Source organism: Magnolia sinica, chromosome 3 (genome assembly GCF_029962835.1).
Source record: "Magnolia sinica isolate HGM2019 chromosome 3, MsV1, whole genome shotgun sequence".
Taxonomy (NCBI): Eukaryota; Viridiplantae; Streptophyta; class Magnoliopsida; order Magnoliales; family Magnoliaceae; genus Magnolia; species Magnolia sinica.
The window spans coordinates 41,176,505-41,189,818 of NC_080575.1; the positions used below are offsets into that span (position 1 = coordinate 41,176,505).

Here is a 13,314-nt window from a genome sequence, read left to right on the forward strand (position 1 = left end):
AAAGGAATGTGTACCTGGGCATTGTTGCCCAGTGACGTGAGGGTGTAAGCCACTTTGGGCCGCTGCCCCACATATGGGACCCTACATGATGTATGTATTATATCCACTTCGTTCATTCATCTTATCAGACATTGTTAGGCCATGGCCCCAAAACTCAGGTTGATCCAGATCTCAAATGGGCCGTACCATAGGGTAATGTGGGGGTAGAAACCTCTTGGACTTGGGATTCCTTGGACTTGGGAATCCCTAGTTTTTGGGATCCCTTGGACTTGGGAATCTCTAGAATTGAGATCCCTTAGGTCTTTGGTTATATTTGACATTTTTAATTCAAATCCTTAAATTAGTTGATGTGTAAATGTTGAAACTATGTTTTTATTAAATTCATTTAAGCATATACTTTGCCTAAACTGATGAAGTCCCAAGACTCAGATGGGCTATGAGCATATGATCACATCCTAGTGACTAACCAATGATCTGTAATAGTCAATTTACATTAGTAATGATTAGACGGTGCAGATCATTCTACTATACTAATTATAGTGATGTCATTGATAATCCGATTCTTTTAGGACATCATTAGTGGGTCATGTGCCCAAATGGATTAGTAGCCTAGTGACACACATGTTGTACATGTGGGTGTCCATCCAGGTCACTCCCAGTGGACCCCGCCTTGTTATATATATTCTATTCATGCTTTGCAGGCTACATGAGGAGCTGATGTTAGTTTAATGTGGACCATACCACAGACTTCTATATTTCTAGTGGGGCATGTCGTTCAGTTCCCACTCTCTGTATATGATGTACCGATTAAGGCCGATTATTGTCCAATATGTCTGATAACATGCTAGTGTACTTGGCCGAGTAAGACACACTAAGAATATACTTAGTATAATGACATCATGCCCAGACATATGCCCATACGCAGCATTTGCATGCATGTGGTAGGTGGTGATTGATCATAGCATATGTTATTGGGCTAAGATACTTAGGGGACACCATATGAGATAGAGTTACCCACATGATCGTGTGGTATGTGCAGGTTTGATGCATGATTTGGATGGTATGACTCATGCATTTCACATCTCGTATGTCACGATCACTTTATGCCCTAACAACATCAGGGTTATGGCCTCCACAGTCATATCGTGGATGGTCAGATTGGATACCAGAAATATATGTTTTAGCATTAGGGCGGTATGAATGTCCTTGGGTGAAAGTCCCTAAACCCTTGTTGTACTAATAGGATGTTTCAACGTCGAGACCAAGTAGATAACATGAGCACTCGAGTGCCGAATACCAGTAGGCCGCGTCTCCCACTGTGTCGTGGTCGGTTGAAAAGAAGTGTGACCTTATCCGCTCGAGGGTAGGGGGATGTAAGCTAAGTTGAGTTTGACCGGCTTGTAAATGCGTCCACTATCGATGAGCCGGGTGGGCATTGGCATACTACTGGCAAGGTGGATAATGAGGTCTCTTCCGCTCACTTGATCATGCGTGCGATGGGGCGGTAGCCAGTGTTGGGGTGTATTAGACCCTGGTGATGTTTCCAGTGACGAACCGTACTGATACGTGGACCAGTTGAGGATTAGCATGCTTGACATTCAGTTATGTAGGCCTTATATTGCATAGCCTTGGTATGGCTAACATCATTTATGAACTTGCCAATTTAGCCTTCCATTATTTCCGCTTACTCTCACATTTGTATACTTGGCACATGCATTGCGCACACATGCACGCACTTTTTAAGTTTCGTAGTAAGCTTATGCACGTTCGTTATGTGCAGGTTATGCTAGACTGCAGCAGCATTGAGGCAGGAGCATGTGTCCGATCTTTTGGAATTTTGTTATATGATGTGTTTCCCTTTCAACACTGTACTCAAATATTATATCAGTGAATATGTGGTGATGATGTTTTGGTGACTGGGGTACACTTGTGATTATACTCCTTTACAAAAATAAAAAAATTAAAAAAAATCACCCTGAAAATCCTCCTTATATGATCCCAGGATCGGAACCTGGCGCACGAGAGCTGGGAGCCGAGAATGGGGTACTACAGAGGCTATCGGCACTGGATTTGGCGGTCGAAAATTTTATGAGCTCGATTCCCGAGTTTAGGGCATGACGTGAACTACAGTAAGGTCTTGAATCATAGTAAATGTTGAACTTGCTTGACTTGAAGTGAAGACTTGAACTTTCCATCTTGATCCACATTAGATGGACCACTTCATAAACTGTTTTGTCTAAACGAAATTTGACAAACAAAGATGTGCTTTATACAATATAGCACTTACAATTTTCAATGACTAAATGATAGTCCAAACTTAATAAATCATCATAGCGGGGCCCATAGTAGACCGCACATACATTACAATGGGTCCCACCTGCTAGGGTTAGGGTGTACCCCGATAATACAAAGAACACCGAGAGAGGTAGTGAGCTGAGAGAGAGAGAGAGAGAGAGAGAGAGAGAGAGAGAACAGTAAGAGCGATCACGCCGATAGAGCTCTAAGAGAGAGCGTTAAGAGACCTTCGAGAGAGAGCGTTGAGAGAGAGAGAGAGAGAGAGAGAGAGAGAGAGAGAGAGAGAGAGAGAGAGAGAGAGAGAGAGAGAGAGAGAGAGAGGGTGATTATGGTTAGGGTTTGATCGAAGGCAGAGAGGGAGAGAGGGCGAGAGGTGAATAGGGCTTTCTCGCCTGATTTTTTATACCAAAATTTATATTACTGACGACATTTGTCGCCGAATAACTAAAAATGCATTAGTCATTTTATTTTTATTTTTCATATTTTCACGTAGTGGTTACACATAAAAAAGCATTCAAATATTCAAATAATTAATTTTATGACTATATATTTATATTATAAAATTATTTGTGAACGAGTTTTGTTAATATTGCAACCCTGGTTAGGAGGTTAACAACATCCCCAAACCTTTTAAGTAGCACGTGTTGTATTGATCCAAACTGGTCGTCCATTCATACAATTCATACAAAGCATGAGAATAGATAATTGAGATTTGATTAGAGAAATAAAATAAGTCCAATCATCACTTTAAAGCATAGATAAATCCCACTTTGTATTTCTTAAAATTCTAAAATAACACTTTAATTTAAAGGTTGTAACCATATTATCTAAGGCATGTGAACAGTAGGGTGATTGGAACAAATAAGCCTCGTTCTAGTCAGCATGATTCTTGCGCCATACCCTGGGCCTAACCGTATCGATGAAGGGATCGAATTTACAAATAAGCTCGTGGGCTGTTTAAAAATTTTAGGTATTAATTTGTATTTTAAAAAATTAATATTTTATTATCAGCTAGATTTTCTAATAATATTGTTAGAAAGTTGTCAAATTTTTTTAAAAAATCGAGGAATTCTCAGCTGAGAAAATGTCTATAACAAGATTTCCCAATGTGATCCTAACATGAGAAGACACGAAATAATGACCGCAGCTGATGTCATACATCGTCGTAGGCCCCACAACCTTTTATTGCACCAGCTCGCTAAAAGTCCGACGCGGCTGGACGAGGGTTTCGTGGAAAGCCTTTTCAACTGGGATGCCAAGTGGGGTCTTCTGTGATGTTCGGGAGAAATCTACTCCCTTCATCCGTTTTGTGAGGTCATTTTAAGTCATACAGTAAAAAATGAGGTGGATCTAAAACTAAGTGAGCCATATTAGAAAAAGATTGGGAAAGAGTTTCTTACCATTGAAACCTTCCTGAGTTCCACCCTGATCTTTCTAAGCCATCCAAACCGTTTATAAGGTCATTCCGACCGGGATGAAATGAAATCACCTGAAGCAAACAAAAAAAAAAAAAAAAGGAGGCTTGATTCTAAGCTTTTGTGGCCACATGAATGTTCTAACAATGGTCACTTAATCCCACTGTTTCCTCCAGAATCCCACTGTTTCCTCTCGTGGTTCACAAAAATCACGCGACTGGGTTGGTAGCCCACCAGGGGAAACGGATTGGCTACTCCCCCTGACACCAGCCAATGGTCGGTGCTCTGTGCTCTGTGGGCCCCACCATGATGTATGTGTTTCATCAATGCCGTCCATCTATTTTTCTAGATCATTTTATGATATGAGACCAAAAATGAGGTATATCTCAGTCTCAAGTGAACTACATTACAGGAAACAGGGTTGAATGAACGAAGACCATTAAAAATTTTTGGTGGGCCATAAAAGTTTTGGATCAAGTTGATCTTTGTTTTTTCCCTTCATCTGGGTCTGTATGACCTAATCAACGGATTGGATGTCAAATAAAAAGTACAATGGGCCTTAGAAGGATTTCAATGGTGGATATCCAATCACTATTGTTTTCCTATGGTGTGGTCTACCTATGATTTATATCTCTCTCATTTTTGGTGTTAAGCCCTAAAATGATCTGTAAAAATGGATGAACGTAATGGATGAAACACGTACACCATGGTGGGGCGCACAGAGAACCGACCACCGGCCACCGGGCTGGTGTCCGAGGGAGTAGCCAATCCGTTTCCCCCACCAGGACGGGAGCGGACTAGGTGAGACCCATACTTACCCAAGACCCCAGGACGGTGCGGCCCTCATCGTGGGCCTTACTTTGATATATGTATTTTGTATCCACACCGTTCATCCGTTTTTCTATATCAATTTTGAATCTTATGCCAAAAATGAAATAGGTTCAATTATCGGGTGGACTATATAATAGGAAACAATGGTGATTGAACTTCTTACCATTAAAAGGGAAAAAACAAATATCAGCTAGATCCAAAACTTTGGTAGCTTATTAATGGTCAAGCACTACTATTTTCTAAGGTATGGACCACCTGATAATTTGATCTGCTTCATTTTTTAAACAAGGCCCTGGAGTGGTCCAGAAAAAATGGAAGAATGCTGTGGATATAGAACGCATACAGAAGCGAGCCCTTAATGGCCGCACCGTCTAAAGTGAGACTTGCCTCCTAATCCGCTCCCCACCTCTACCTAGGTAGAGACAGACAATTAGGGGATGCGTGGAGTCCACTGTAATGTATGTGTTTTATCCTTTCTGTTCATCTATTTTGAAATGTGATTTCTGGGCATGAGATGAAAAAGGAGGTAGATTGAAGGTTCAAGTGGGCCACACTACAGCCCGCCGTGATGTTTGCTTAACATCTAATGAAATCGGATTGCGTTCCGAGTTACTCAGTAGGATCTCATCGTACTGAGTAAACTCTGTTGGGCCCACTGTGAATGTATGTGGTTTATCCACACCGTCCATCAGTTTTTCCAGCTCATTTTAGGGGCCGATTCAAAAATTGAAGCTTATCCAAAGCTCAATTGGACCATATTACAGGAAACAGTGGAAATAATGACTTCCACCGTTGAACTTTTCTAGGCCCCACAGTGATGTTTATTTGTCATCCAACCTTTCACATTGTTTCCTGTGGTGTGGTCCATTTTAACTTTTTATATGCTTCATTTTTTACATAAGGCCCTAAAATCATATCGTAAAATGTATGGACGGATTAGATAAAATACATAAATCATAGGGGACCCCACAGTTTACTGAGTTACTCAGTACGCAATCAGCCTCCACATCTAATAAACTATCCATAAGGTCATGTAGATGAAGGGCAAACATAAATATTAACTTATCCAAAACTCATGGCCTTAAAGAAGTTGTCGACCGTAGTCTTTCAATCCCGAATGCTTACTGTGGTGTGGTCGAGCTTTTTATCTGCCTTCTTTTTTGGTCGCATGTGCCCTGACACGACCTGTAAAAATGAATGAACGGCATGGATAAAACATATACATCATGGTAGGCCCCAAAGAGCCTCTGAGAGGACCGTCCGTCTCTAATAAGTCCTCCTGTGGGCAGCACCTATCTGCCCCCGCTGCAGAAAATTGGAATCCTGCAGATCGCTCTGGAAATAAGAAGCGATAAATGCGTGCAGTATCTCTCGGCCTTTTACCTCGGTACCGGCCCCACCCTTGTTATTCCTTCCTCCTCTGCCTTCCCAGGGTTTATTTATTTGATCTCCGATCGGAAAACAAACCCTTTCAACCCTTTTCTCTCGCTCGCTTTCATTTCGATCGATTCTCATTCTTCGTAAATCACGGAGATGGATTGCTTGACGGAATTTCGTCAGGCTCACATGGATCGCCGCCCTCGAAAGAGGCCCAGAGTAGTCTGGGACGTTCATCAGCAACCTCCCAAGGTAGGTTTCTCTCCTTATCTTTCTCAATCTTCAGATCTTTCTAGATCCTTTCCATCTGGTGGAGTTCCTTGTCATTAATTGCTTAGATCAGGTAAGGATCGCGTTTTCATTACTTTTTTTTTTTTAAATTATTTTTTTGAAAAAATCTGTTTGTTTGTAGATCTGATGGATTTCTGTTAGATCTGATGGTGTTTGGCTAGATCTGCCCTTGTTCCCCTTCTTTTGATGATTTATTTCTATTATGGATTTCTTGGTTAGGTTTTCTAGGGCTATCGATTTTGCACATGAGATTTATCCTCAGAATGTTTGTTCTATCAGGTTTTAATGTCGAATTTATATCTGGATATTTGCCTCTATTTGGTTTTTGGTTACAGATTTATTCACATATTTGCATGTGTAACACACATGGAACAATGAGATCCTGAATATTCGTCAGGTGGGCCCTATGGTTGGGGGTTTCGCTGTCCTATCCGTCCTAATTGGTTTGGTGAAATTGAGAGAGAGAGAGAGAGAGAGAGAGAGAGAGAGAGAGAGAGAGAGGCAGCTGGTCTTTTGTTGCCATGTGGACCGTCCATTGTAGTTCTACCAAATGGAATGTCCGTATTTGGTGGGCAAGTTTCTGATTTGGACGGATAGGATGACTAGAATTCTTCAATCAGTGCGATCATCACTGTTGGGGTCCACCAGATCTCGCCCATGTGCACGTATGGTTTTGGATTCAGTCATGTTATGTGTCTGTTTGAATGCTTTATTATAAGAGCTGTTTTTTCCCTTTTCTTTTTTCTTTTATAGTTTTCAGTTATTTAGTATTCTTATCAATAAAAGAAATATCCAATTTGGTCATGATCATAGTTAGTGAAACGAATGGCATATGGTGAAAAAATCGTGTGGGAAATGTTTGTGTTTAATTTGGTCTCAATCGTTAAAAATACAGTCAAAGAAGGAAAATCCAAACGTTCAGAAAATGAGTAGTTTGGGTTTAATAAGTTTGGACTTGAAAAATGGAGTGAAAAATGGCTATATATCTGCACATGTGTCATCACCATCTAAGCCTTAGCCCAATTAATTAGGGTTGGCTACATGAATCTTGTTCTACCATTCCACCCTATCAAGGGCCATACCTATGTAATAACATATTACAATGCATTTGTGGAAGTTTTGTGCTCTCAATGATGGTCACGAACCTTGATAAAAGAGATTTGCATCAGTTTAGTGGCTAGTGTGAAATTTATGCCATAACTATCATCTATCATCACAAATCTGAACAATATATATATATATATATATATATATATATAGAGAGAGAGAGAGAGAGAGAGAGAGAGAGAGAGAGAGAGAGAGAGAGAGGAATGCTCACCTGCGCACTAGTTCTCACGAGAACTCGTGAGAACTTTTTCAGAACAAATCTCCTGTGATATGAGCCCAAAATCTGAACGGTCCACATGATGCATCACCCCATGAAACCCCCAGGGCCCAACTTTTACCCATATCCAAAATTTTGGTGGGCCATGGCAAAGGAGAGACGAATCAAGTGAGGAAACTGTTTCCTTTTGCCATGACCCACCAAAGTTTTGGATCAGGGTGAAAGTTGGGCCCCTGGGGATTTCATGGGGTGCTTCATCACATGGATGGTTCAGATTTTGTGCTCATAGGTGAGCATTCCTCTCTCTCTCTCTCTCTCTCTCTCTCTCTCTCTATATATATATATATATATATATATATATATATATATATATAAACTTTAATTAAAATAATTAGAATTTCTATATCTATGGACAATAATGTATATAGATAGTCGAATGGTCTTATTTGCCTCTCTGAAATCCTTCCATTTCAATTAATCCTCTTATAAAACGGTCTGACTCTACTAAACTTTCTCACCTGACATTTAATTTTATCAATGGGTGGTTATCTCCAATCTCTAGCTCGTAAATTCCCTACGCAAGTTTTATCTTTAAATAAAACACGTTTTATTGGGAAGAGAGAGAGAGAGAGAGAGAGAGAGAGAGAGAGAGAGAGAGTTCTTTTTGCCTTTCTTCTGAAATATATGGAGTTTTAAATGTTTAATCAATTATACAAGATTTTAAAAGAAAATATGTAGTTCAAAATACGGTTTATGATTCTGATTGTAAAACAGAAGGTAGAATTTGTTAGTTGATATCGTTCTTCTACCTTGTTAGGATTTTCTCTATCTGAGAAGTGTAGTTTCCTTATGTGTTATTGTTAATTGATGATGGGATATATGTTGGAAAAGGGATTGATAATAATGGGAAAGGGGCTACAATTATGGCTATGTTTGTTGAGTGGAAAATGAATGGATGGCTGTGTGTAGGCTCAGCCAGGGATGTTTTGTGGGCAAGAGGTTGGGAATATGACAGGCCTTGCGTCTTTAAGGACACCCTCAGACTATACTTGTTCTTCTCTGTATCTAAAGGGAGTGGCTCGAAATGGTTCTCCTCCATGGCGAGATGATGACAAAGATGGGCATTACATGTTTGCTTTGGGAGAGAATTTAACTCCTCGCTGTAATTATACTCGATCACCGTTGCTGTAATTTATTTATTTGGTTGCTGAATCTGCTAGTAAAATCATCTTGCATGGATTACTTTTCTTATTATAAAATTATCTTACATGGATATTCTTATCGTCAAAAGTCATATGTACATTGGTTGCACATCCTTTTGTTAGTGTCTCTTTTTTTTTTCTTCTTTTTCAAAACTTAAGTAGGATAGAGGGATAACTTGAAATTTTATGGTTTCTTTTCAGAGACTTGGCTGCATTATTTTCTTGATGTCCACATCTTTTCTTCTTAATCTATTTCTTATTATTTAAAAAGCATTATTTGTGATATGGGGTGAGTTTTCCCGGGTTTGTACCTGGACTGTTATTTCTGGGAGCTGTTGTTTATTGAGTTTTCTCATGAAGATGTTGTGAGGATATCCTAATTTATATAGGCTTGTATTTTTATTTACTGCAAGGTATAGATTTCCGCCAGTTTTTACTTGTTTAATTTCATCTTTCAATCTCCTTTCTGGGTACTGAAAACTTTTGCCTGTGGTGTCATATTACCATTTTGTTGTGAATTGTTTTGTCAGCATTTAATAGTTTTATTTCTTCCATGCGAAAGTACCTATTTTCCTGGTACAACTGCTTGTGAGTTCATGATGAATGTCATACTACCTTGCTATGTTTTATTTGCCTATTCTCATATTGTTTGTCTGTTTTTGCTTGCAGATAGGATCCACGGTAAAATGGGTGAAGGTTAGTTCTTGAAATGCTACAATCTCAGGCAACATGTATCTGTTTTGTCTTAGATGGCATAAAAGTTCTTGTTGTAGTTTTTTTTTTTTTTTTTCTTTTTTCTTGTTTCTTTTTCTTTTCTAAGTTTCTGACTTGTCTGGGTAGAGAATCAGTTTTATGATGGTAGTCAAGTGATCCTTGTGAGGTCTTTCTTTATGGAATGCATTCTAATGGGCAAACGAAGTGTTAACATCATGGTGTGCTGTAATGGTTGTGGGGCCATAAAGGTCATTACATAAAGGTAATGGTGGCAACCGTTACACATTACAGGGTTGCAACTGCTGTTATGGAAAATGACCTGTAACGACTGTGACAGCCAACCCCCCCCCACATAATGGCATGCTACACCCTCCGTAAAGGCCATAATGGCCCCATTACAGGACCGATATAGGTTTTTGGTTTTTTATTTTTTTATTTTTCCAATAAAAAAGTGTAACGGTCATTACAGTCCATACGTAAAGGTATTGGTGGTGGCTGTTATGGCCACGGTTACCATTACGGAATACCTTGGTTACCATTTTCTTCCTCTTCTGTTTTGTTTGCCTTATTCTATACATTGCTTGTTTCAGGGACCTTTGGCCAGGTTTTGGAATGTTGGGATAGGGAAAGAAAAGAAATGGTAGCCATCAAAATTGTACGTGGTATTAAGAAGTACCGGGAGGCTGCAATGATTGAAATTGATGTGCTCCAACAGCTAGGCAAACATGATAAGAATGGCAGCCGGTGAGCATTCGTCCCATAGTCTGTTCCCTTTCAATTCATCTTATGCTTTTATATTGCTTAGGGGCAGTCTAGTAGGGTTAAAATTTTAAGGGTAAAACTTTGTGTAAACGGTTGTATTCCTTGCAGTTGTGTGCAATTACGGAACTGGTTTGACTATCGTAACCATATCTGTATTGTAAGTATTTTATTGATTTGTGATCGCTTGTTTTCCCCAGTTTCTCAAATATTTTTGGGGTTACAACTTCTGTGGGTGAATTTAAATGGTTTCAACAGGTATTTGAGAGGCTTGGGCCAAGCATATACGATTTTCTACGGAAAAACAATTATCGCTCATTTCCCATTGATCTTGTCCGCGAGCTTGGACGACAACTGTTGGAATGTGTAGCATGTGTGTAGACAATACTTCAACCAGTTTCTTTATCATTCGCATTGAAGGGCAGCTTTTTCTAGTATATGGTTCTTTCCCATATCACTGTTAGGGAATAACTCAATACCTCATTAGATGGACCTGTTTTTTCATTTTGTGCTTAACCCTCAATTGTAGGCTCATCACTGCTAGCCTGGGCTTTTTTTAACAGCTTTAAGCTTAATATATTAAAAAAATGTGTGGAAGTTGGAGGTATGTATCTACTATGTCTTATTCTTAGTTTTCACTTTTCTTGTTGCAGTTATGCATGATTTGCACCTCATTCATACCGATTTGAAGCCAGAGAACATACTTCTTGTTTCATCGGAGTATGTAAAAGTTCCAGACTACAAGGTTCTCTCTCTCTCTCTCTCTCTGTCTCTCTCTCTCTCTCTCTCATCCTTGGGGTGTTCTTTTGAAGGGAGTGGTACCCTCCTCCCTGGCTGGCTATCAACCTTGCATTTTTATACTTGGGGTTTTCTTTTTCATGAGCAGTACCATTACATCTAATTTCATAATAAAGAATGTTAGGGTTATAAATTTCACCTTTTATGCAGGTTTCGTCCCGATCTCCAAAGGATGGATCTTATTTTAAGAGATTGCCAAAATCAAGTGCAATCAAGGTAATCGATTTTGGCAGCACAACTTATGATCATCAAGATCATAACTACATCGTATCCACACGACATTACCGGGCACCTGAGGTTATTCTTGGTATGTTCTCTCTTTTATTCTAGTCTTATGTATGATCATGTTCTGGATGATCTCTTCTCAATGTCCCCATGTATGTTCAAGTTCTGTGTGATATCTTCTCTATGGCTATGACAAACAGTGGAGATAAAGCCATGTTCTGATATGCTTTTTAGGTCTCGGGTGGAGTTATCCTTGTGATGTATGGAGTGTTGGTTGCATTTTGGTGGAGCTATGCTCAGTAATTTCTCAGCATCCCATTTCTAAATTTTTAGTTATCATAAATGCTATGGTTGAAAGTTGTTTACCTTTTTTTTTTCTCAGTTTGTACCAGCCATGGGATATTGTTCGGTGATGTGAACTATTGTTATTATGCTCCCCAATGTAGATGGCCCATGCCCCAAGAATCTCCACGATGGAATAAACAGTACCCTTCAATGGATGCTAACAAATAAATCATTATGAAAGAAAATACAGCAATAGCTCACATTCAACGAAGAAAAAGGCCAAATAATATATAGTTAGGATCTTCCAGTCTTAGGGATTTTTGGTGCATGGGCTGCCCACAAGGCCCATCATGTCAATGGTTTGGATCAGTGAACCATGGGTTGGACTTATCAAACTGGAAACCTGAAAGGTAATGGATGATATGTTGGCTTGGCAATGTATGGTAAAAACCTTGCACATTCTTTCTTCCCCCTCATCATGAGTTCATGTCCATGTCTGTTTACCCATGTTGCAGGGAGAAGCATTGTTTCAGACCCATGAGAACTTAGAGCACTTGGCCATGATGGAGAGGGTGCTAGGTCCATTGCCCCACCACATGTTGAAGAGAGTAGAGTAAGTGAACCTCATGCAAGACTTTCCATTTCCGATTTTGTGCCTTTTGTGCTAGCAACAATGTCCAACCCGGTCAACCGTCGCATCACCATGATGTTGTGCGATCCAAGCTGCCTGGTTGAACAATTAGATAGTTGGACTGGAAAACCCATCAGTATCGAAAAAACAGTTTCGGTCCAAATCTTTTGGATACATCTCTATGCACTATAGTGTTAACCCTTCTGTTTTATGTCAGCCGGCATGCTGAGAAGTATATCAGAAGGGGAAGATTGGACTGGCCTGAGGGTGCAACTTCAAGGGAAAGCATCAGGGCTGTTATGAAGCTCCCCCGCCTTCAGGTATTAATGTGTATTTGATAGAGGCCTTGGGACAGCTGCTGCTATTGGTATTTAGGTGTGTCGCAGGAGAAATGGGTGACCTGACCATGTGTTCTGTCGTTTGTGTCTTGTATATGGCAGAACCTAGTGATGCAGCATGTTGATCATTCAGCAGGCGATGTTATTGACCTCTTACAAGGTCTCCTGAGGTACGATCCCTCAGATCGGCTGACCGCACGTGACGCCCTTAGGCACCCCTTCTTTACAAGGGATCTTCACAGCAGGCGGTCATAATGGAAGGAGAATGACGTCTCATTACAGATTTTGCTGCAAATCTCAAACCCATGGGCTTGGAGATTGTTTAATGTCGGTGTAAGGAATGATTTGGGTTGGGTTGGGCTGGGCTTTGTTCCAACATGGTGCTGCCTGCATGTGATGTAAAATCTGTATTGATCTTCCAAGGTGTTGGTTGCTTTTCCTCAGTCTACCGTTGGTGCTTGTCATGCTTTTCCATGTAAATGAGGATCCATCGCAATTGTTGTGTTCCTACAATTTCAGTGTTCTATCACATCTTTCCATCAACATGCATCCTACGTCTTACCGTGAGAATCTGAGCGGGGTCATTATAATCCCACTATTCTAGTGTGATCTTTGTAGCATTCGCCTTGTAGCCAGGTTTGACATATGGTCAGATACCAGCATTATTGTATTGCCTGATACATAGAACTGCCTGAAACAGCTTAATACCAGCGGCATCAAATGATTTCATAAGCAGAAACGTTTTGCATAAAGGAAAATGCAACTTGGGAGGCACAGCACCATTTACGCTATTTGCTTTGCACAAGTTGGCTTAATCTGTTTTGGTGGT

At 40.1% G+C, this 13,314-nt stretch overlaps 1 protein-coding gene across 3 annotated transcripts; it reads left to right on the top strand.

Moving 5' to 3' along the window:
- The first annotated feature begins 5,855 nt into the window (after positions 1-5,855).
- Positions 5,856-13,028, top strand: LOC131239836 (serine/threonine-protein kinase AFC2-like). 3 transcript variants are annotated; one of them, XM_058237714.1, is made up of 13 exons: positions 5,856-5,928; positions 6,071-6,170; positions 8,503-8,695; positions 9,405-9,431; positions 10,040-10,193; positions 10,320-10,368; positions 10,467-10,581; positions 10,862-10,953; positions 11,157-11,313; positions 11,466-11,530; positions 12,032-12,129; positions 12,365-12,467; positions 12,588-13,028. In XM_058237714.1, the coding sequence occupies exons 1-13, from the start codon at positions 5,897-5,899 to the stop codon at positions 12,738-12,740; spliced, it is 1,338 nt and encodes a 445-aa protein (XP_058093697.1). In that variant the 5' UTR covers positions 5,856-5,896; the 3' UTR covers positions 12,741-13,028. The 3 variants fall into 3 exon arrangements, with proteins under 3 accessions (XP_058093697.1, XP_058093699.1, XP_058093700.1); XM_058237716.1 differs by lacking the exons at positions 5,856-5,928; positions 8,503-8,695 and having other exon boundaries at positions 6,044-6,170; XM_058237717.1 differs by lacking the exons at positions 5,856-5,928; positions 6,071-6,170; positions 8,503-8,695; positions 9,405-9,431; positions 10,467-10,581 and having other exon boundaries at positions 10,119-10,193.
- Positions 13,029-13,314: the final 286 nt, after the last annotated feature.

Bases quoted from the DNA above. Each gene is read 5' to 3' on its own strand.
- LOC131239836 (XM_058237714.1), top strand. From the start codon at position 5,897: ATGCGTGCAGTATCTCTCGGCCTTTTACCTCG. The intron at 10,954-11,156 runs GTTCTCTCTCTC...CCTTTTATGCAG, and splicing joins TAAAAGTTCCAGACTACAAG to GTTTCGTCCCGATCTCCAAA. The intron at 12,468-12,587 runs GTATTAATGTGT...TGTATATGGCAG, and splicing joins TGAAGCTCCCCCGCCTTCAG to AACCTAGTGATGCAGCATGT.